Source organism: Procambarus clarkii, chromosome 37, assembly GCF_040958095.1.
Source record: "Procambarus clarkii isolate CNS0578487 chromosome 37, FALCON_Pclarkii_2.0, whole genome shotgun sequence".
Lineage (NCBI taxonomy): Eukaryota > Metazoa > Arthropoda > Malacostraca > Decapoda > Cambaridae > Procambarus > Procambarus clarkii.
In genome coordinates this window covers 27486526-27509629 of record NC_091186.1, presented here as the reverse complement: position 1 = coordinate 27509629, position 23104 = coordinate 27486526, and the positions used below count along the sequence as shown (strand labels likewise).

Sequence of the window (23104 nt, the reverse complement as noted above, 5' to 3'; positions counted from 1 at the left end):
TGTCATCTACTTTGTTACAAATTTGGGTATTATTTTTCCTAGATTTATTTGATTTGAGGATTTTGTGCCAATGTATTATTTATTTTTTTATTAGTTTAGTTAATTTATTATGCACCCCCATACCCATCTTGTGGCAGAGGTCACGACCTCTTTGTAGGGTGCAGTCACACCTCCACAGATCTCCAGTATCAGCTAATGATACTGGTAATGGCTCCAAAGGGCCACCACTTACGGGCTATTCATGCCCGTGCCACCTTTTGGGTGGCTTAATCTTCATCAATCAATCATCTTGTGGGCGGTAGTGGAAAGGGTTACGGAGGCACATAATGTGCTCAGGGACTGAACACCACAATTCATTTAGCTAAACAACCTAATTTTGCTAATAAAAAAATAACTTAGGTATAACAACAATGTGCTGCTAACGAATTCTATATGAAAGGTTCAGTTGGTACGTTATATTATATTGTAAAATTCTGAAATAATTTAATTCTCTAATTAAAGTCTTCAAATGCTATCAATGCATTTAGAAAGGAAAAATCTGATGAAAGTACCTTTAAAAGATGTTGAAATAACAGCGTTTGTGTTTAGTTCATTGTACGGCAGGTCCAGTAATGTATATTGATGCTACATGTTGATATAACAACTGATCTTGAGTCAATTTAAGAAACTCACTGAATGTCTTGATCCCAGAACGACGTAATCTATTGGCAAACATGTACTAAAGTGTAATTAAATATGATATGCGTTTGGTCTAGTGTTGGACTTAAAAGCAGTCATTGAAGGGCTATAATTATAACTCCTGTAACTGCATTTTACCGGATAATCAGCATGTATACGTTAATCCTGAATATATTATTGACTAAAATAAACTCAGCCTATATATATATTATAGGTATATACTCCCTCTATATATATATTATAGGTATATATCGATTCAATTTCTTTCTTTATTATGCATCCCATACCCACCCCGTGGGAGGTGGTGTAAAGGATTACAAAGGAACATAATCGGTTCAGGAACTGAACCCTCTAATTCGTTTAGCTAAGCAAATAAAAATTTTTGACGCTAGTTACAAAATTATTAATGTATACACACTCCGTCAGTATATAGGAGGGTGGTGAGGGAGAGCTACCAGCCTCGGGAGGAACTAGTGTGGTCAGCGCCACATTATTGGAACTCTGATGGTAAACAATCCCTCCTCAAGGACACACGACCTGCCGATTATTCCCCGATATTTTCCACCTTTTCCGACCGTACCCCCGAGTTTTGGTTATATTGGAGCGAGAGCTTGGAGGTGTGTGGGTGTGGCGAGGTGGACTCTGGCCAACTACGGGAGGAAACGACGTTTTTATTCCTGTGAGTTGTGGTGTTGGGTTAGTGGAGGGGGCTTGTAGGTCAAGTCGCTCCTCTTCATACTGGTGCCCAGCCCGAGCTGGGTAGGTTTGATTTTATTTTATACACAAGACTGCTCAACAAAGCTCGTTGTATAATTGTTAAGAGTATATATATATAAATAATTCTTAGGTGCAACATAAGAATAAAGGAAACAAAAGTTTTTTTTGTTCATATGAAGCAGCTTCTATTTATATCCACTCAAACTCATTCATATATTTCAAATCTCTGGTTGAAAAACTCCAGTGATCCCACATTTATTATGATGTCTGGTAATTGTTTCCATTAATCAACAACCATATATCCAAAATAATATTTACCTAGTCTTTTTCTGAATCTCATCTTATCCAATCCAGGCATGGTGACTTTTTTTGATAATTACTTAACCTTATACTTGACCTTATCCAGTTTGTATCAATTGTTCCATGTTCTATTTTGTGTTGAAATGTTTGTCAAATTAATATTACCTTTCATCCCTTTATATATTTAATGTTACCTCCAACTCTTTGTCTTTCTAGAGAATGTAAATTAAACTTTTAAATCTTCCATGACCTCATAAGGGAGGTGTCCAATTCCTGGGATTATCATGTCATCTCCTTTTATATATAATTAAGTTTGTCAATTCTCTAGTACGGAGACCAAAACTTAACTGTATAATCTAAATGGGGCCTAACAAGACCAATATAAAGGTGAAGAATAAAAGGAGTTTTATTGCTAAAGCTTCTAGAAATAAATCTCGGTATCACATTTGTCTTATAACTACAGTATTTTACATTATGAATGTTTTATAATTTTGATTAATATCTCTACTAATCACAACTCTAAGATCTTTCTTGCATTCAGATTTTGCAATTTTAACATTAGCTAATACCAAGTAATTTATCACCTGGGCTCAGAACTCTACCTTTTTGAACATTAAATTATATCTGCTAAACTTTTGTCCATTTTAAAAGCTTATCTAAATCATTTTACAGGAATTCTGAGTTTTTGGATTTCCAAGTGCAGCTGTTCAATCCTGTCTAAATCCACTTATTCTAATTCTTTGCTTTGGAATAACTATGTCCTTTTCTAACTGAATAACACTCTCAATGCCACGAGCCTCTTCATTTTAAATCAATCTTTCGTGAGACACAGTATGAAAAATTTTGCTTATGCCAAGGTATGTAATGTTGCACTTAATAATAATTAGGGATGGTTGTAAGGGAAGTGCCAATGGATGAAAAGAAACTATTGCATTTAGTAGCAGTGTCAGTGGCTGATAACATTCCATCATTTTCAGCAAGGAATGTAATTTTTTTCTTATGTAATTTTTTGACCCTAATATCATGGAAATTATGTTCCATGTTTTTCATGTCAACCCTTTACTGTATATTTAAATACATTATTATATTTTGCAGGTGCCGTAGAGTTGTGAGCAATGGATGGAGGTTTGTTATCACTGCGGTGGAATGACCACGGCCAGACATTCTTCAAGATGCTCTCCGGTGTGAGAAAAAGGGTGAGTGGTCAACATCATCCCTCCATCAGTCTCATTTGTTTCACAATAAAATGTTCAGTTAAAGCTAAATCTGTAAAGTGTAGTTAGTTATAAACTCTGTAACAATTCTGGCCTGATTGAACAGCACTAGGATTCGTCAAGCATTTACACAACCACTTAGAAAACCTGTATATCTCACTCTCAACATGGCAGATTTGTTTATATTTATTACAGTTTACGAGGTAGAAAGCTTCACAACCCAAGGTTATTATTCTTATAAACGACTTCATAGTGTTTTGAATCTCAAACACTTTCATATACTGTACAGTGGAGCCTCGATTAACAAATTTAATCCATTCTGGCACCAAGCTCGTTATGTGGCAAACTCGTCTTTAGAAACTAATTTCCTCATTTAAAATAATGGAAATAAAATTAATCCGTTCCACCCCCCAAAAACATCAATACTTGTATGATTTTTATAATGTAAATATAATACTGCACATGTAATTATAAATGTTTTGTTTTACTGTTTTCAATTGTACTTTACCTTATGAAGAGTCGTTGCTGGCTTGAGGGAGACGATGAGGTGGTGGGAAGGAGAAGAGAGGATTATGGTGTGGAAGGATAATCCACCTCAGAGTCAGGCAGGCGCTCTCTCTCTTCTTGGGAATTTCACCCCACTGGGACCAGGTTGTGGTTCACTATCATGGGCTCTTCTTTTCTTTACTTTTGCAAAAAATATATCTATTGACAATTGCTTTCATCTTTGTTTTAGGATGTCCCTAAAACGAGACAGCAAATTGTCATTAAACATGTTCACACAGCGGGTTGTCACTGCTTTATCAGGGTGATGCTTTTCCAAGAATGCAATCACCTTTTCAAACATTCCCAACACTTCCCTGATCTCACTGGAAGAGGCAGCAGCATCCTGCCTTACCTCCTCCTTCCCTGATGAGAGCTCTTGTACATCCTCTTGATTCTGCTCCTTCTGAAGTTTCAGGAGTTCCTCAGTGGTCAGTTCATCACTGTGCTCCTCCACTAATTCCTGCACATCAGCAGCATCCAACTCCAGACCCAAAGTTTGTCCCAGAGCAACAATATGCACATCTGGGTCTTTCAAAGGTGCAGATGTAAATGCAGGACCGAAACCTTTGAAGTCTCACCTGGGGACACCCTCAGGCCACAGGTTTTGCCATGCAGAGTTTAGGGTCCTCCGTGTCACTCCTTCCCAGGCCTTATCGATCAGATGTAAGGCACCAAGGATATTGAAGTGGTTCTTCCAGAATTCTTTGAGGGTCAGCTCTGTATTGTCTATCACATCAACACACCTTTCCAACAAGGCCTTCATGTAGAACTTTTTAAAGTTTGCAATGACTTTCTGGTCCATGGGTTGGAGGATTGGAGGAGTGGAGTGAATAAACTTGGTGATGAACTGATTTTCGGGAAACAAATCTTCTTGCATCTGTGGAGAATGTGCAGGAGCATTATCGAGCACAAGCAAGGCCTTGAGTGGTAAATGCTTCTCTTCAAGAAATTTCCTCACTGAAGGGCCAAAAACATCATTGACCCATTCACTGAAGAATATCCGCATGACCCAGGATTTCTTATTGGACCTCCACATCACATTCAGTCGCGTCTTGTGCACTTTATACTCCTTGAACCCTTGTGGATTTTCTGAGTGGTAGATGAGGAGCGGCATGACCTTGCAATCGCCACTTGCATTAGTGCAGAGCATGAGAGTAAGCCGATCCTTCATCAGGTTTGTGGCCAGGCAAAGATTGTTCCTCTTGCGTGATGTAGATCCTCTTCCTCATTTTCTTCCAAAACAGGTTCAGTCTCGTCACAATTAAAAACTTGTTTGGGCAAGAACTCCTTTCTAGCAACAAATTCTTGGAACTTTGCACAAATTTCTTGCCAGCAGCTTTATCAGAGGTGGCAGCCTCCCCCATGTCGCACAACACTGTGTATACCGCTTCTGTTCCTAAATTTCCCAAACCATCCACGACGTGCCTTAAATATCTCTTCATCTTCAGACGATGCACTTGGTGTCTTCTTGACAAGGTCCACATAGAGCCTTTGCACAAACAATGGCTTCAGAGACACTATTGCCATGTGATTGCCTTTCATTCATCCAGACCAGCAGTAGCTTTTCAACCACTTCTAGGATTTTTGGACGTTTATTGGTAACCTTGGTAACTCCCTTAGCCACTTCAAGCATCTTAAATTGTTCCTTCCTCTTCAAAATGGTGCAAATTGTTGAGGAGAACCTGCCATACTCCCTGGCGAGATCAGTCACATGGACACCACGCTCGTGCTTTGTTATTATTTCCTTCTTCATTTCCTACAGTAATTGTCTTTTTCTTCCCCTTGCCAACACGGTCTTTAGCAAGCAGCTTCTTTGGCGACATCGTGCGTTACAAATTGTAGTCACAAAACCCACAAAAAACAAAGAAAAACACAAATAAATGCAGAGGGAAGCTTGTCCTGCATGATACAACAACAACACTGTCGTCGGAGGCATCCGAGAATTTGCGAGAACCAGCGAGAACGCTAGGAAGCACCATGTGGTTTCGTTCGTTAATAGAGCGCAAGCTCGTCAGTCGAGAAATTTTCTGTGAGTGGCTTGCTCGTTACTCGAAATGCTCGTAGATAGAGCCGCTCGTTACTCGAGGTTCCACTGTATATTTACAAAGCCTCAGTAATTGAAGGTAGATGTATAGGTGTCATAAGTGGAGACACAAATGCTTGGTGAATACTAATATATAGCAGTGTAAATCAAACATCGGTTTTTTCACATAAATTCAATAACATGTAACTTACAATTAGAATGTTTTACTAGTATATATCATCAGTGTGTAGTTCATGATTAGAGTGGTGAGACAGACACTTTGGCAAAACATATATTATAAAATTAGGATGATGAGACGGCAATTTGAAGTAGTAGTGTGAAGTCGGGTTGTGGCCCACTAACCCTGCAACCACTAACTGTAGGAGTAGACACATTTTATACAAGATCTCTTAAGTGAGCTCGTGCAGTAAGGAAGGTAATACACCTTTGGGGTCAGTGAGCTCATGCAGTAAGGAAGGTAATACAGGCATACCTCAGTTTAAGAGTTTAATTGGTTCCTGGAGACGCCTCGTATTCCGAAAACTCGCATTCCGAAGCTAATTTCCCCATAAGAAATAAAAGGAAATGAATTAATCCGTTCCTGACTACCCCAAAAACCCCACATCAAACTTAATTTTTATACCTAATTCATCTAAATAAACCTACAAAACTATGTTCAAGTTATTACTTACCTTGCTGTTGATTGCTGTAGGCGTATGGAAGATGGTGAGGAGGTGGGAGGAAGAGAGGAGTTACTGTTTGGAAGGGGAGTCCCCTTCCATTATCACATCAGGCAGTGAGGACTTCACTGGTATGCACACTCTGGCACATTTTGCCTGCATACCACTAGGACTTGCTTGTTTTACTAAGAATTTGTCTAATGACACTTGTTTTTCCCTACATTTTAACACTTGTCTGTAGTAAGACATCACATTATCATTTAAAAGGTCAATGCAACGGCCTGCTACAGCTTTATCTGGGTGAGTTTTTTCAACAAAACTTTGCAGTTCTTCCCATACTTCACACATTTTCTTAATCAAGAAGGGACATCCTCTACTGCCTCTACTCACAGCTATTTTCTTAGGTTGAACCTTACCAATGGCTTTCTTGAGACCCATGGCAAGATATATAATGACAACTTTTATGCTCAAATGGCCAAAAAACCGATAAAAAACTGTAAATCCTTGTGAAGAATTATGGTGGGATAGTCACTGGACACGAGACACTGGTAAACTGAGGCGCGATCGCCATGCCACCACGCGCCAGTCGGCCTGTACACGTATCAACAAACTCGCGTCCCGAGGTAACCCTCGCCTTCCGAGACATATTTTTGGAGTAAATCCTGCTCGTCTTCCGAAAAACTCGCATACAGGGACACTCGCATTCCGAGGTACCACTGTATACCTTTAGGGACAGTGAGCTCGTGCAGTAAGGAAGGTAATATACCTTTAGGGACAGTGAGCTCGTGCAGTAAGGAAGGTAATACACCTTTAGGGTCAATGAGCTCATGCAGTATAGAAGGTAATATACCTTTAGGGACAGTGAGCTCGTGCAGTAAGGAAGGTAATACACCTTTAGGGATGGTGAACTTATTCAATAAGCAAGGCTATGCACCTTAACCCTTCTGCTTTGTTATTGTTCACAAAATTAATAAAAAAAAATTATGAAATAATATGGTGAGTATGGTAAAAATAACAAAATTCTAGATACAGTACTGTACTATAGTCTGACCATACTGTAGTAAGCTTAAGTAGATTTACTCGCTTAGCATCCAGATAAAAAAATCTTTAATAGCTAGATTAAAAAATAAATTGATAGTGAAAATATTTATGAATGTACTGTATATTAGTATGAAATTTAATACATGTTGTTTATGTATTATGTATACTAGTACTGTATATTGTGCATAAGAGACTAAAGTTAGTGAAGGACAGGAGTAAAGAAGAGTGATTAAATGATTGATAAATAATTTGTCTTAAGAACATAAGAACAAAGGTAACTGCAGAAGACCAGAAGGCCCATATGAGGCAGCTCCTATTTATAACCACCCAACCCCACTCATATACATATCCAACCCACGCTTGAAACAATCATACAAGCTGCCTTGTATGGTCCAATAGGCCTTCTGCAGTTACCTTGATTCTTATGTTCTTATGTATTATATTTTTTCTTAGTATTTTTGTGTCAAGATGTGTCCAAATAGAGGGGCTAGGAATTCCTTCCTCTGTAATCTGTTCTGGTCTGCAGGTGCAGTATAACTGGCAGAACTTTGTGTCATGAAATCATTTAACCATTTCAGGAGGCGTACTGTGATGTTACTCTTGCGTGTGATGGACGCTTTTATCCAGTCCACAAGCTGGTCCTCTCTACCTGCAGTGATTTTTTTGATCAGATGTTTGAAAAAACAGCATGCAAACACCCAGTGATTGTTGTTGCCAATGTTGCATACAAAGATCTCGAAGCACTGCTCAATTACATGTACTTGGGTGAAGTAAATGTTCTACAGACTGAACTTACTGGGCTCATGAAGGCTGCTGAGGCACTGAGAATCAAGGGTCTAGCAGAGCCTTCCAAGGGGCCATCGTCAAGGGATTTTAGAGAAAACAAGAGGTCTTCATCGAGGGATGGAGATTTGACTGATAGCAAACGAAAGAGAACTGAAGAAACCCAAAACATTTCGAGACAGAACCAATTGCCGGCCTCTGAGAGTGACAGAATGGTGAATTCCAGAGAAACTCAAAAGTCGAAAGTAACGAATAATGATTCTCGAGCACCAGTAGTCAAGGCGCAAGGTCCATCAAGCTGTGGTAGTAATTCTAGCAATTCAACAGATCATCCGGGTGCCTCCTCATCTACAGAGCCTTTAGGGAATTCAACAAAGCAAGACTTGGGTGCGTCTTCCCAAAGTGATGCTGAAAATGATCCAACTGACAAGGCTCTTAGACCTGAGGTAAGTTGTCCTTCCTTAAGATAGCTTCCATAGTTTTTCTCAGATACTGTATATGAACAATCTTGTGAATCAACTCGTTCTCGGATCAAGGCCATTCCATCCAGCTGTCGACCCCACAGATGCATTCATAAATTTTAACATGCTGTTCATTCAAAACAGGAATTTTCTCAAATATAAATTAATATTAATATATATATAGTATTAGCATATTGTACATATTTAGGCATTGGTTAGGTTAAGTGTTTAGGTTCTGTTAGCGATTATTTATTTTTGTATGTGAGTGAAGAATTTACAGCGTTCTGGTTTGAACAAAAGTCATCATAAACAGGGGTTTGGTGGGTGCATGGAATGGACTTTGGCTTTTGTTTATGAGGATGGGCTGTGTGATTTCATTGTGCTACATTCAGTTTTACTCTTATTACTGAAAATATGAATCTTGGAACTTTGAGATTTACGCTAGGATTCTAATTCGTAGTTGCAAATCTTTTTTTTTTTTGTGTCCTTATTTCAAAGGCAGGATTAAATTTCTAATACAATAACTCATAAAATATCTGTAAAAGACTTAGTTTATTGCATGAATGAAAATCAATCCTCTTACTAGAATACTTTACAGTATTTAAGTTTGGAATTCTGAGCTACCAAATGGGACCTTTCTTCAATAACAACTCTATAAATTGTGGTGTAAAGTGATGGATGTCTCATTGTGTGAAAAGTATAATGAAAGGCTTGTAGAGTATAGGTTGCAGTAATGTGGTTGAAACAACCCTAACCTGCACATGAAATGAATAGGTGACGACATTTCAATCTGTCTTGTCTTTACATTTTGAATTTGTGTGCGTGTTGGGCTATACCAGGGGTCTCCAAACTATGGCCCGCAGGGCCACATCCGGCCCGCCACATAATTTCTTCCGGCCCTCCAAACAAATCCCTGTGTGGTGGCCTTGAAAAAATAATTATCGTACGAATGGCATCGCAGAATTATTCAAAGCTGGGGCTGCTGACTGGTGGCGCTCAACCCGAGTCAGTTTTCCTCTCTCTCGTTAGTGTGACGCACAGATACTAATACTGGTAGGTATGTGTTGTGCATTACAACCAATCAGTTGTGTATAACTGTATATTGTGGGGATGGAGGGCGAGTGGGGCTTCGCTGCTTCCGTTTCAGGGAGCACAAACACTGTACAATATTCTTTTCTCTGTACTTTGACAATGCCTTTATCTTAGTTATACAAAATAGCAATAATACTATTGTAGCCAAAAATATTGCATGTTTAAAATAGTTAAAATGGTAACCATTAAGTTTAATGGTTACCATTTACCGGTTACCATTTACCGGTATGCGGGCCGGTTACCTCCGGCCCGCATAAATATAGGAAATATATAATGTGGCCCTTACATTGAAAAGTTTGGAGACCCCTGGGCTATACGAAAGGATGGTTGACTGAGCATGTTGTGTAGGTCACCCTTTCATAAATGCAGAAAAGGACATGTGGTAAGGAAGAAATATTAGGGGGGCCGGGAAATGAAATTTTGCACGTTGCTCACTTTCAAATTTCTTGTACATAATCTAATAGGCACATGCTCCAACTTTGTCTAAATAATCACCAACATAACTTGAAAAACAAGAAAATTAAAAATAATTATATAAATAAGTATTGAAAACTTTAAGATTTTCAAATGAGCGTAAAAATATTAAATATCACAAATTGTTCGTTTGGTGGTGTTATGCTCTCAGAAGAGCATATGATCTTCATTTTTATTAGTTATTATTATAGGATTCAGTATAATTTACTGTAAAAAATTGTCAATATGGCATTTCAGCTATGCGCCAAAGTTTGAACAAAAAAATTATAACTCCCAACATTTAAGGTTTATGAAAAAATAATCTAATAGGATTGTAGAACAGACAGCTGTGCCCATTATATGTAAAGATGGTGAGAATGAGACAGAAACTGGATTTCTGATGCTGGCTTAAAGTTGAAACTCTAGTTTTAGAGATTCAAGTTATCAACAATGAATAAGGTAGTTCTTATTAATTAATGTACATGTACGTGTTAATAAACATTGCTTGGCATTCGTACTTGAATATGTGAAAGTTGTAGGTCAATATGTGTAGAACTGAAGTCGAGAAAAAATACCCCTCAAAAAACAAAATATAAGGATAATTATAATGATTTAGGGGGATATATATGTATACTTTATATAAGTGATAAGGCCCTAATCTGGTCCCTAATCATCAAAACAACCTAAAGAGACAAAGAAAATAGAGTTTGATATCTGTGAAAAAATCACCCCTCCAAAAATTCAAAGTTCTAAGTTCTGCCAGTTGTAGCGGATGTATTGGTTGACCAATTACATTCTATCTGTACATAGTTAAGGACGGGTATGCACTCAACACGATGCAATGATTACAACCAAATCGGATAATAAACAAAGAGAAAAAAAATCTCCCCTAAAAAATAAATTTGTGGACATTGGTGAAAGTAACATATATTGACAATGGACAATGTATTTATGTGATATATAACAAAATAGAGCATAATAGCATACTTACTCATCATTATTTGTTGTATTATGTATTACTCAGCAGTGTTATAAAGGCACCAACTGCATATCCACTTGGTGGACACTCCTTTCTTCTATTCTTCTTTGTGCATTGGACAGGTGCTTGCATCTCTTTGTTACTGCAATTATCCGTTAGTTCCAGTTAATAGGAAGCTGTTCTCCATTATCAACAAAACATTTTTCGTTTTAAAAAATTTAACTAAAATCAATTTCTTAAAATATTGGAATGAAACTTTCATGACGCTGAAGCCAATAAGTTGGAGACTTGTTTAACATTTATTAGTAATTTTCACATAATTTAAATACTGTATTTTTTCGACTCACGGCCCTTAACCCTTCAACAGTGCAATACATGCATATACGATATGACATAAAATATTTTAACATAAGTTTTTAAAATTTGCACACACACTTTCCAATTTCTGGGGGGAGCCCCTACGGCTCTCCGGAGCTATCCATGGCTGATATGGATACCCTAACTATTTTGCATCAGTCGATGTGGGTGGAATTCTAGGCCTACCGGGGACCACTAGCCAGAACTTGGCTCCCTCACAGAGGCATGAGGAGCAATGGCCCATAGGAATGCACGTGTGATTTGGAGTGTTCTATATCTGCCCTCGATCGGGACAGGCACCCCAGAAAGGTAAGCGCCACAAAGCAAACCCCTATTCTGGTTAACAACGAAAATCGTCAAATGAGTGGACAGAACTCTCCAAAAGAAAAACGAGCAAACAAGCATGACGTCACATGAGCCACGCTGCATGTCTGCGCAGCTTCCTCCTCCCTGGGAGGGTGAAGGGGCTCCCTGGGAGGGGGAAGGGGGAGCCCCAGACCCTCGCACCTGGTGAACCTCACCCCAGTTCCTCGGCTGATGGGATCGTGCACAGTCGTGTGGCTCCAGCTCCAGTCTTCTCTGTGCTGATTCATTGTTTTCAGTGCTGCTCTTACAGGTGGTTGTGCAGAGTTGGGAGTATTATTCTCAGGTACTTGGGCTGCATGTGCTTAGGGTCATCCTTCCTCTGAGTGCCCTGTAAGTACTGCCCCTATGGGCTTGGGGTTCCCTTCCACAAGTCACCTTGGGTCTACCTCTGTTGGCCTTTTCGCTTGCTTGGCGTTTGGCCGCCCTGAGTGTGTGGGGGGTTTCCACCCTTGTTTGCCTTGGGGTAAGTGGTAGTTGTTGCACTGGTGGGGCACGTGGTACTGCGTAGCTAGTTTTCTCCATCTCTCTACCTCTCCACTACACCTGCTCATCTGTGCAAGCATCTCTGGACATGCTCAACTAGCAATGCTCCCAGACTATTACACTGCTACTCTGTGTCGTGACCGGATCGTGCCTCTGCTCTACAGGTGAGATTATACTGTCTGGTGACTGTCAGCCGGGATACGGGACACTTCTTCATTTCCCGTCATTCAGTGTCTGGCTGCACCTTTTATGTTCTGAACCATGCTGTCTGACCCACATAGCAGTTGGGTCGGCCCATGTGTTGCGTTTCTGCGGTGGTCACCCGGGTTGACGTCGGTGAGCACTGATTTTCACGTTCAACATTTCCCTGTTGAATTGATGTCCCCATGGCGCAGTGGTACGACACTGCCCTAGTCTAACCTGACATTCCTAACTTTGGCTTTTTGGGTTATTGAGTTGTCAAGATGTTTTCCACAATATTCTTGGGGCATTCCCCGATTTTGCCTTGGGCGACCGGTATGGGTGTGCAGGAGTGTGGGTTGCACCGATTGGCATTCTGGTCAGATTTTGACATGGGGTTCAACCATGTGTACAGTTATATATACACACACAGCCCGTACCTATGCTTTCTATATGTACGGCATGTATAGACACTTTCTGTACCCCCTTCCCCTTCCTCCTATGGGTTGGAAGCCATATTTACTGTTCTTGGGGTCTGGGTTTTGGTGCTCGTGTGGGGTTTGCTTCTCATTTGCACTTGAGTTTGGGCGAGTGTCTTGTTTTCCCTTGCTACTATTCTGTGTATATGGTTCATGTACCTTCTGTTGCCGACTTGCTTTTGCTCTTGTCCCTGGCTTCCAGTGCTTGGGCTGTCTTTCAGGTCTTTTCTTTGTATTTTTACATCTTCCTACCTCTCTCCTACACCTTGTTGTGTATCTTGGTAGGTGCGTCTTGGCTATTCTCATGCTCGTGCTAGGTGGGGGTCTGTTCTTGTTCATGTTTCCTATTGTAGAACATGGCCCAGTGTTCTGGTATAGCTCTGAGTTCTTCCTCTTCTCCTTGTCTGTCGCTACCAGCTTCTGTGTTGCAATGTCTGCTGGTGTATATAGCTTCATCACCCACTCCTGCCCCTACAGTTCCTTTTCGTTGGAGCAGGGGGCGCTTGGCTTCTGGCCCTGGCTATGACTTTTCTGTCTTTTCTGTACTCGTCCCAGGGGTTCAGTCCTTAGACAGTTGTTTGGTAGACTTGGGTGTCGAAGCAGCAGTACCCTACCTGGGCTTCCCTGAGTGTGAGTTCCGTCTCAGGACCCTGGGAATCCCCCACGAGGGCGCGTGGGTCCAATGGATGTGACCCCTGAGTCCTCCCTCGCTTTGTGTGAGTTCGAGGGTTGCTCTGTCCCCTTGTCTCAGGGCGATTCTTACTGTTTTTGCTTCCATCTGCTGCCTGTTGGGTTGGTGGTACCTTCGATCCTGCGAGTTTTGTTGCTTGTTTGTGACTCGGTTACCCTTTCTTATGCTGATTATGTAGGTGCAGGCGGCACGAGCATTGCACGTTGGGTTCAGGTGGTTGCAATGTGCTAGGTTGTTTGCTCCCCGAAAGCCCTGAGGCTGTCCCGGTTTGGTTGTTGTGACAGGGCTTTGGGGTGTTGGTCGCTTCGGTTTTGTTTCTGTTCGCATTCCATTGTCTTTCCCCCTGTTGTGGGTTAGTCTGCCCCTCCCCCCCTTTCCTCCCTGCGTCCGGATCCTCACCGTCTGTGGGTTCGGGGTTGGGGCAGGGTTTCGATGGTCTTGAGACACGGCTCGGCCCCGGGTCCTGCCGTGGAGGTTCCCGGGGCTGGGGTGGGTGGGGCTGACTTTGGGGGCTTGGCCCCGTTGAACCCCTTGGGGTTTTCTACTCTTTGAGTGGGGCTTGCGGTTATGGGGCCTCATAGCCTTGGTGGATAGCGCGCAGGACTCGTAATTCTGTGGCGTGGGTTCGATTCCCGCACGAGGCAGAAACAAATGGGCAAAGTTTCTTTCACCCTGAATGCCCCTGTTACCTAGCAGTAAATAGGTACCTGGGTGTTAGTCAGTTGTCATGGGCTGCTTCCTGGGGGTGGAGGCCTGGTCGAGGACCGGGCCGCGGGGACACTAAAGCCCCGAAATCATCTCAAGATAACTCAAGATAAGATGGGGAGAGGGATTTTCCTTTCCCCCCTCTGCAGTACGAGTTGGGCGTCGGTCCCTCCCCGGGTTTGGTTCCTTGTTCCTTCGGATCCATTGGTTCCAACCTATTGGAGGGTTCTCTTCTCTGTTTTCTCACTCTTCTTCTCTGGGACAGGACTTCTCCGTCCTGTCAAGGTCGTGTTCCCCTCGTATCAGGGTTTTACACGACCTTTGACCTCAGGTGCGAACTGTGCCTTTCTGAGCCTTCGTGATTTTGTGCATCTCTAGGATCTCGAAGGTTCAGGGAAGGTCTTTGATTCTTCCCACTTTATTGGAACATCTGTCGTCTTCCGGTGAGACTTTCCTCCAGTCCTTTCTAGGACTCGTTGGTCCTCTTCCATGCCTCTTCTTGGTTTTCGGTACTGTCTCGTTCTTTTGTCATTATATCTTCTCTCCGTGCTGTCTCAGCACTGCTATTATTCCTTAAATGCTCCTCATTGGTGCCTTCCTCACTGGGGCGGGTGTGCGGTTTGGACCTCATGCGTCCTGCGCATGCGCCGTGGGAGTTTTTGTTATGGACGTTGTACACGAGTGCTGGTGTTCCGCGTCCTTTTTCTCTCCTGTACTACTGCCTCTCGATCCTCTTATCTCCCCTGTCCAAGCCCCGTAGATACTGGGGGTGTTCTGGATTACCAATATGGGGAGGATGCCTGGTTTTCTCTGCATACGAGTGTGGGACTGCCGAATTCGACTCTACTTTACTCTTTCTCTGCATGGGCGGCTCTGGCTTTAATCCACTGAATAAACAATGAAACGCCATTTTCTGGGTAAGACCCAGAGGCTCCTCGGCAACACTCTCTCCCTCCCTCCGGTCGGCATTTTTTTCTTGTGTTTTGATATCAAGCCTCAGAACTGAGGTCTTGGGTTGCCGGCACGAGGTTTCTGGGGCTCCCCCTTCTCCCTCCCGGAGAGGGGAAGAGCTGCACAGACAGTGGCGCGGTGACGTCATGCTCATTAGCTCATTTTTTATTTTGGGAGTTCTGTCCACTAGTTTGGCTCTCAGTAGCAATTTCTTAACCAGAATAGGGGTTTGTTTTGGGATGCTTACCTTTCTGGGTGCCTGACCCGATCAATGGCAGATATATGTCAGCACTGTGGAGAAATGCCCTGACAGACCACTGGAACATTATCTAACACAGTGCATAGTTACAAACCCATTAAGATTTCAACTTAGATTCAACAGAGCAAAAGTTGTTGTTAGACACATATGGCAAAATCTTACTGATGCGTAAGTAAGAAAATCTTACTTACGAGTCATAAATACTCATACTCCGCCCAAGTAAAACAGAAACAAGCAACACTTAGTGGGCCAGCCAGAGGCTTAGGGCCAGTGCAGGAATATCCCTTAAAAAAAAAAAAAAAAAAAAAAAAAAAAGATAGCAGATATAAAATGCTTTTAACCACATGGGGGTTTCTATAGCCCATTGCTCCTCGTGCCTCTCTGAGGGGGCCAGGTTCTGGCTCGTGGTCCGGGTAGGCCTAAAGAACTCCATACACATGACTGATGCCAAAGTCTGATATTAGCAATATCAGCCTGGATAGCTCCGGGGAGCCTCTGGGTCTCACCCAGAAAATGGCGTTTCATTACAATCAACGTTGTTTTTTTTGCCTTGGGGGGGGTATCTCTTAGGCATCATTTTAATTATTGATTGATGTAGCTCAGTGTTTTCTTGTGTGTACTTTCTAGGTTAAAATGGAGGAAGTATTAGTAAAAGAAGAGCCATCAGGCTGGTTTCCTGAAACTGAGGAAGGCCTCGAGAGCTTACAATTTAGCGAGGCAGATACAAGCCTCGGGTACACACACCAGCCAACAACTTTCCGGGGTGGATGTCTGCCGTGGGATTTGGCCGCTGCTGCCACCCAGGCTCATGTCCTTGACTCTCAGTTGTCACAGGGCATTCCAGGACCCTCAAGAATGCAAGGAGTGAGTACTATGTGATTTTTGCATTGTGAGGAAACTGCCTTAATGATTGAACACATGTGCTGTATGTCATTGCTCCAGTGTCTTAAGATGGAGTTCATTAGCTCAAGATGCAGAGCTCTCCCGATGTTAGTTTGAGAGATTTATTACAAAATGATCACGGCTCCTTAATTCAGAACTGAATATGGTTTATGGAATATGTTCACTGATATAAAGTCTTGGATATAGTATATTAACAGTATATTTAGATATTTTATTCTTATAGGTTCATTTAGAATATATGCTTACCACACTCGCCTAAACCCGAGATTAGACTTTCCTGTGATAAATTAAAAATACTGTAAATATGCTCTGTGGTCATGTATGGTTAGTTAAGTAATTGGCATTCTTTTCATAGTGGGGCATACCTTCGTTTGTAGTAACTAGTAAATTTAATTTTATTATGCAAGTGTCTATTGTTTATTTTGTTCAGATTTATGTGGGTCCCATGTTGGACCCTCTTCCCTGATTAACTGTTACCAACTAGCTCCAATCTCGGATAAAGCTTAACGACAAAATGTTCTCAAATCTCGACCCATTGCCACAAGTGTTTAACTAGTTCATATCATGCCAGAGTTACAGCTAGGTTCATAAAATTTGATCATAGCTAGCCATGCTACATTTAATTATCTATTTAATGCATTACAACAAATTATCCTAACCAGTTACCACGAGTCTTTTGAGCTCTTACGTTTCTACAGTGTTCTTGTAGACAGCCACATGTATTGTAATCATTAAGGGGTACAATCACATTACATGGATTGCTTAACCTGAGGATCTTGGGTAAAGTAAAGTTAATCTTCATTTGATACCAATTTTCAAAAGGTTATGCTTATCTGACAATTCTCTCTCTTTCAATAGATTTGATCATTTTATTATTCATTCTCTTACTATATTTTCGATGATTGTTGAAAATCAAGCATGCATATATTAGGTGTGAATCTTGTTTACTGTATGGTTCTTCGATGAATGTTGGGTGTGAGTCTTGTTTACTGTGTGGTTCTTCGATGAATGTTGGGTGTGAGTCTTGTTTACTGTGTGGTTCTTCGATGAATGTTGGGTGTGAGTCTTGTTTACTGTGTGGTTCTTCGATGAATGTTGGGTGAGAGTCTTGTTTACTGTGTGGTTCTTCGATGAATGTTGGGTGTGAGTCTTGTTTACTGTGTGGTTCTTCGATGAATGTTGGGTGTGAGTCTTGTTTACTGTATGGTTCTTCGATGAATGTTGGGTGTGAGTCTTGTTTACTGTGTGGTTCTTCGATGAATGTTGGGTGTGAGTCTTGTTTACTGTGTGGTTCTTCGATGAATGTTGGGTGTGAGTCTTGTTTACTGTATGGTTCTTCGATGAATGTTGGGTGTGAGTCTTGTTTACTGTGTGGTTCTTCGATGAATGTTGGGTGTGAGTCTTGTTTACTGTATGGTTCTTCGATGAATGTTGGGTGTGAGTCTTGTTTACTGTATGGTTCTTCGATGAATGTTGGGTGTGAGTCTTGTTTACTGTGTGGTTCTTCGATGAATGTTGGGTGTGAGTCTTGTTTACTGTGTGGTTCTTCGATGAATGTTGGGTGTGAGTCTTGTTTACTGTGTGGTTCTTCGATGAATGTTGGGTGAGTCTTGTTTACTGTGTGGTTCTTCGATGAATGTTGGGGTGAGTCTTGTTTACTGTGTGGTTCGTCAATGAATGTTGGGTGTGAGTCTTGTTTACTGTGTGGTTCTTCGATGAATGTTAGGTGTGAGTCTTGTTTACTGTGTGGTTCTTCGATGAATGTTGGGGTGAGTCTTGCTTACTGTGTGGTTCGTCAATGAATGTTGGGTGTGAGTCTTGTCTTGTTTACTGTGTGGTTCTTCGATGAATGTTAGGTGTGAGTCTTGTTTACTGTGTGGTTCGTCAATGAATGTTGGGGTGAGTCTTGTTTACTGTGTGGTTCTTCGATGAATGTTGGGTGTGAGTCTTGTCTTGTTTACTGTGTGGTTCTTCGATGAATGTTGGGGGTGAGTCTTGTTTACTGTGTGGTTCTTCAATAAATGTTGGGGTGAGTCTTGTTTACTGTGTGGTTCTTCAATGAATGTTGGGTGTGAGTCTTGTCTTGTTTACTGTGTGATTCTTCAATGAATGTTGGGGTGAGTCTTGTTTACTGTGTGGTTCTTCGATGAATGTTGGGTGTGAGTCTTGTGTCTTGTTTACTGTGTGGTTCTTCGATGAATGTTGGGGTGAGTCTTGTTTACTGTGTGGTTCTTCGATGAATGTTGGGGTGAGTCTTGTTTACTGTGTGGTTCTTCGATGAATGTTGGGGTGAGTCTTGTTTACTGTGTGGTTCTTCGATGAATGTTGGGGTGAGTCTTGTTTACTGTGTGGTTCTTCGATGAATGTTGGGGTGAGTCTTGTTTACTGTGTGGTTCTTCGATGAATGTTGGGGTGAGTCTTGTTTACTGTGTGGTTCTTCGATGAATGTTGGGTGTGACTCCTTGCTAAACATTGGCTGTGACTCCTTGCTAAATGTTGGCTGTGACTCCTTGCTAAATGTTGGCTGTGACTCCTTGCTAAATGTTGGCTGTGACTCCTTGCTAAATGTTGGCTGTGACTCCTTGCTAATCATTGGGTGTGATGGATACATTATTCAAGCGTATTATTCTTAAATGATTATTTAGGTGATTTGTTATTCATTGATGTGATTATGACACTCATGATTATATTGGTATTTCCTGTCTGATCCTTTCCTGATTGTTGGGTGGGATTGTTAACTGACTTCTGTGATTCTGACATGGCATGATTGTGACTATTTCATGGAAGTTGAATGAGAATTTTCAATGATTGATGATTGTAATGCTTTCCTCAATTTTAGTACTTCTTGAGTAAATCTTCAGAGACCATGGAGTATGATTTTGTAGTGATTGTTATACATATTTCTGCCATGGTTGTTAGATGATCTTGCAATGACATGAGTAAAAATAACTACAATTAACATGTGAATCGTAATTCTTTGTCGATTGTCAGGTGTGATTCTTTGTCGGGTGTGTGGTTCTTTGTTGGGTGTGGTTCTACACAAGTTGTTTAATAGCTGTTGAGAGAAAATGTGTAGGAAAAAAATGTTTGAACATGCTGCAAATGTACATTTTGTCCTTTGTGCTTGGCATACACTTTGTGTCACTTGCCTCTCGGGCACTTGTAGCATCCTGCTCTTGCCTTCTGCTCTTTACATGTGCATATACAACTTGTCTGTGACTGACCAACATCATCATCCTTGTCATCTCATCTTGTCATCTCGTCTTGTCATCTTATCGCATCTTCTCGTCTCCTCTTCCCCCACAGAGCTCTCCTCTCCTTTCCTTGGTTCTGACCCACAGAGCTCTCCTCTCCTCTCCATGTCTCCGTGGTTCTGACACACAGAGCTCTCTCCTCTCCTCTCCTTGTCTCCGTGGTTCTGACCTGCAGAGTTCTCCTCTTGTCTCTATGGCTCTCCTCTTACCTCTCAATATAAATTAGTGAAAAGAAAGCTTCAGTTACAGTTAAGTCAAGAAAATTCTTGTGCTTTAGTATCCTTTCCTTATCCAAGGTACAGCAATCCATTTATAGTTATTATTATTGCAATTCAACTTTTGGTAAGGCCTCAGAAGTATGTGTTCAGTAGTGCACATGTTAAATGGTTCATCTGGATGAAACAATTTGCTTGTTCATTTTTATTGAGGATTAATTCTTGTAAATTTTGTTTTTTCTTATTAATTAGGAACAATATTATTTGTTTTCCTTTCAACATTCACCAGTAACACATATTTTTGTTTGGCCTAACTCTGATGTGAAATTCTTGTGCTGTAGTGAAATAATTTTAGTAATGTGTTTAGGAACATTTCTTTTGAAAATGTATGAAGACCCCAAAGCATGGGAAAATATTGGACAAGGCTCTTTAGTTCTGTTCATGGGGCCGAACCAATTTGTGGGGTTACAGAAAGGAATGTGCATGAACTATCCAGAATGCTTTGGCAAGTGTCACAAAAGTTTGGACAGATATATTTTCTTGTTTTATAAACATCTTCAGGAATTGTTGAAAATATTTATAAATATTATATTACAGTACAGTGAAGTGTGAGAGTGTTTTGAGGTTATAAAGAAGTGAGTTGTATTAAGTTGCTGCATTTAAGGAGTGTTCTTCTTCAAAAGAAGGCTGGATGACCATACAAAATTACATCAGCAATCAATGGCATATTTAGCCTTAAGTTTGAATCAGACATTTGTGTTTACTTTAGAGACCTGTACATCTTTTCTTAATCATGGTGGTATGGTTTGTATTTATTAAACAATTTGTTTAATTATTTATTTATTTATTATATACAAGAGTTCTCACATTCTTGTAGAGCCACTAGCACGCAGAGCATTTCGGGCAGGTCATTAATCCTAATTTTCCCTGGAATATGATCTGCCAAATCATTTACTAACCAGATACTCATTCACTGCTGGGTGATCAGAGGCTACAGTTAAGGATTGGCGCCTAGTCAATCCTTCCCGGCCAGAATACGAACCCAGGGCAAAGTGCTTGCGAAGCGCTAGGAGAGTGCTTTACCGTTATGCCACAGGGATTTACAAGTTATGAAGTACTACCAGGTTGTCCATAGCAATAAGAGCCTTGAGGTGAGATGTTTGGAAAATCATAAATTATTTAATAAAATATAGACTAAGCCACCGTGAACGAGACAAGAAGTATGGGTTTCTCGGATAGATGTATAAATGTTGGACAAATCCTGGCCCTGGTACTTAAGGATGGTCAGAATATCAAGTACACCTTCACCGGTGTACTGGAATTCCAGATACTCGGGAACGGTAAAAGTGAGGACCTTAAACAAAATGTAGGGTGTAAAACACAATCAAATCTGCCCATAGTAGGAAAGCAGCATGTGAAGGATCTGGGAATGATGATGTCTAATAACCTATCATTTAGGGAGCATAACCAAGCAAATATAGCATCAGAAAAATGATAGGTGGGCCAGGTCCCAAATCTATTTGGTAAAATAAAAACGTACTGGAGTGAACGATATGGAAGGAAATACATAATAGAACCAGAGTGAAGAGCAGAAGTGCCATAGGTACAATCAGAGAACACTGTATAAACAACGCTAACATTTCATCAAGGCAAATGCCCCAGCACGACCTTTGACAAGCCGCTGGCTTCCTGTCCTTGTTAAGGACACTAGGATTAGTGGCCCTTGGGTAAATCAGGTAAAAAAGCAGCAAAGGTCCACGGTTGTTCAACATCCTCCCAGCAAGTGTAAGAAATATTGCCGGAACAAACGTGGACGATCTTCAAGAGAAAACTCAGTAGTTTTCTTCAAGAAGTGCTGGACCAGCCGTGGTGGATATGTGAGCCTGCGGGCCGCTCCAAGTGGCCCACAGCAAATATATTGTTGTTGGCCTGTTGGACCAAGTTCCCACAAGTCGAGCCTGGCTCCAGGCTGGGCTTGGGGAGTAGAAGAATTCCCAGAACCCCATTCAGGTACAATCCAGGGACATGCCCTAGTGATTCTGTCTTCTGCACACTACATACCCCTTAATGACAACTTGCCAAAGTTTAATATTTTTTGAAGGATCACTTATTTATTGTTAATGTGTATAATGCCAAGTCAGATTTTCCATTGCTTTGAGGTCTGAAGAACCTTAGGTTGAAGAGCTGTGTTGCTGCTGGATGCAAGAATATCAGGTAAATATTATATAAGTAGTAGATATTATATTATATTATGTAGCAATAATACTTGTGAAAGAAAAATATTATTGTGATTGCCAGTTCTGAGGTTATATGTGGAAACTTTGGAGCTGCCTTGAGAATATTGTGCAAATGGAGAACCTGCTATTGGGAATGGGAGTTCTGTAACTTTTACCAGCACCCAGTATGCTCTTTCTTGCATTGGTGGTGTCTAATTTTGGAAAAGAATTCTTTGAGATACAGTATTCTTTTGAAACATCTGTTGCTCTGGGGAAGGGGTCATCTTTCTTTGTTTTGGTACTGAACACTGAACATGTATCTGCACCTTGTGAACATAAAACCAGAACTGATAAGTAGAGTGAGTTGCATCAAGATTAGTACCAGAGGTAAGAGGGTTAAGCTATGAGGGTAGGTTAAGGAGCCAAGATCTCACAACCATAAAGGATATAGGAAATGGGGGGGATATGATCACAACATACTGTATAAAATACTGAAGGGAATTGGCAAAGTGGGCAAAAGTAATAATGCAAGTATGAGAGATGAATTGTATTCTTTTACCATAATTATTTGGCATTTTTGAAATATTACTTAAAACTACTTGAAAATTATGTTTCATTAGCTCAAGAGTAATACAAGACCTATACAAATGATAAAAATACTGTACAGTTGGCTCTTTGTTTTCATGGCAATACCAATCCCACTTTTAACTACTGCACTGTGAAGAGCGCCATGTGGCGTTGGATCGAGGGTGCGCAGAGCGCCACATGACGATCGTAAGTATATCATTGGATTCAAAACTGGCGTGTGGTGACTTAGGTACGAGATGTTCGCCTGAAACCTCCAGTGATCGTCCTCCATTTTGAAAAAGAATCCCAGCATGCCCCACAGCCGTGGGGATCCTCAGTTTCAAAATAGCAACCATGTCTGACACATCATTAACGAGCTCCCAGTCTACGGTCAGCCTTTGTGTTGAAAAAGACTCAGATGCTGAAATACAGGACATATTGTTTGAAGATGAACATATTAGTGACAATGAAGACTACAGTCCTGATAAAAACCTTACACAGGGGTCTAACA

General features: G+C 41.0%; 1 protein-coding gene across 11 annotated transcripts in view; it reads left to right on the top strand.

Annotated features, from left to right (window-relative positions):
• The first annotated feature begins 1094 nt into the window (after nucleotides 1–1094).
• The window catches only part of LOC123765886 (protein bric-a-brac 2), a 146750-nt gene continuing 124740 nt past the window's right edge, over nucleotides 1095–23104 (top strand). For 4 of the 11 annotated variants that reach the window (XM_045754737.2, XM_045754743.2, XM_045754741.2 and 1 more), the window contains exons 1-4: nucleotides 1099–1357; nucleotides 2791–2891; nucleotides 7778–8428; nucleotides 16066–16302. In XM_045754737.2, coding sequence (XP_045610693.1) covers nucleotides 2811–2891; nucleotides 7778–8428; nucleotides 16066–16302 — 969 coding nt within the window. In that variant the 5' untranslated portion in view covers nucleotides 1099–1357; nucleotides 2791–2810. Of the gene's footprint in view, nucleotides 1358–2790; nucleotides 2892–7777; nucleotides 8429–16065; nucleotides 16303–23104 lie in introns of all 11 variants that reach the window. The other 7 variants (XM_045754739.2, XM_045754738.2, XM_045754735.2 and 4 more) reach the window with 3 other exon arrangements.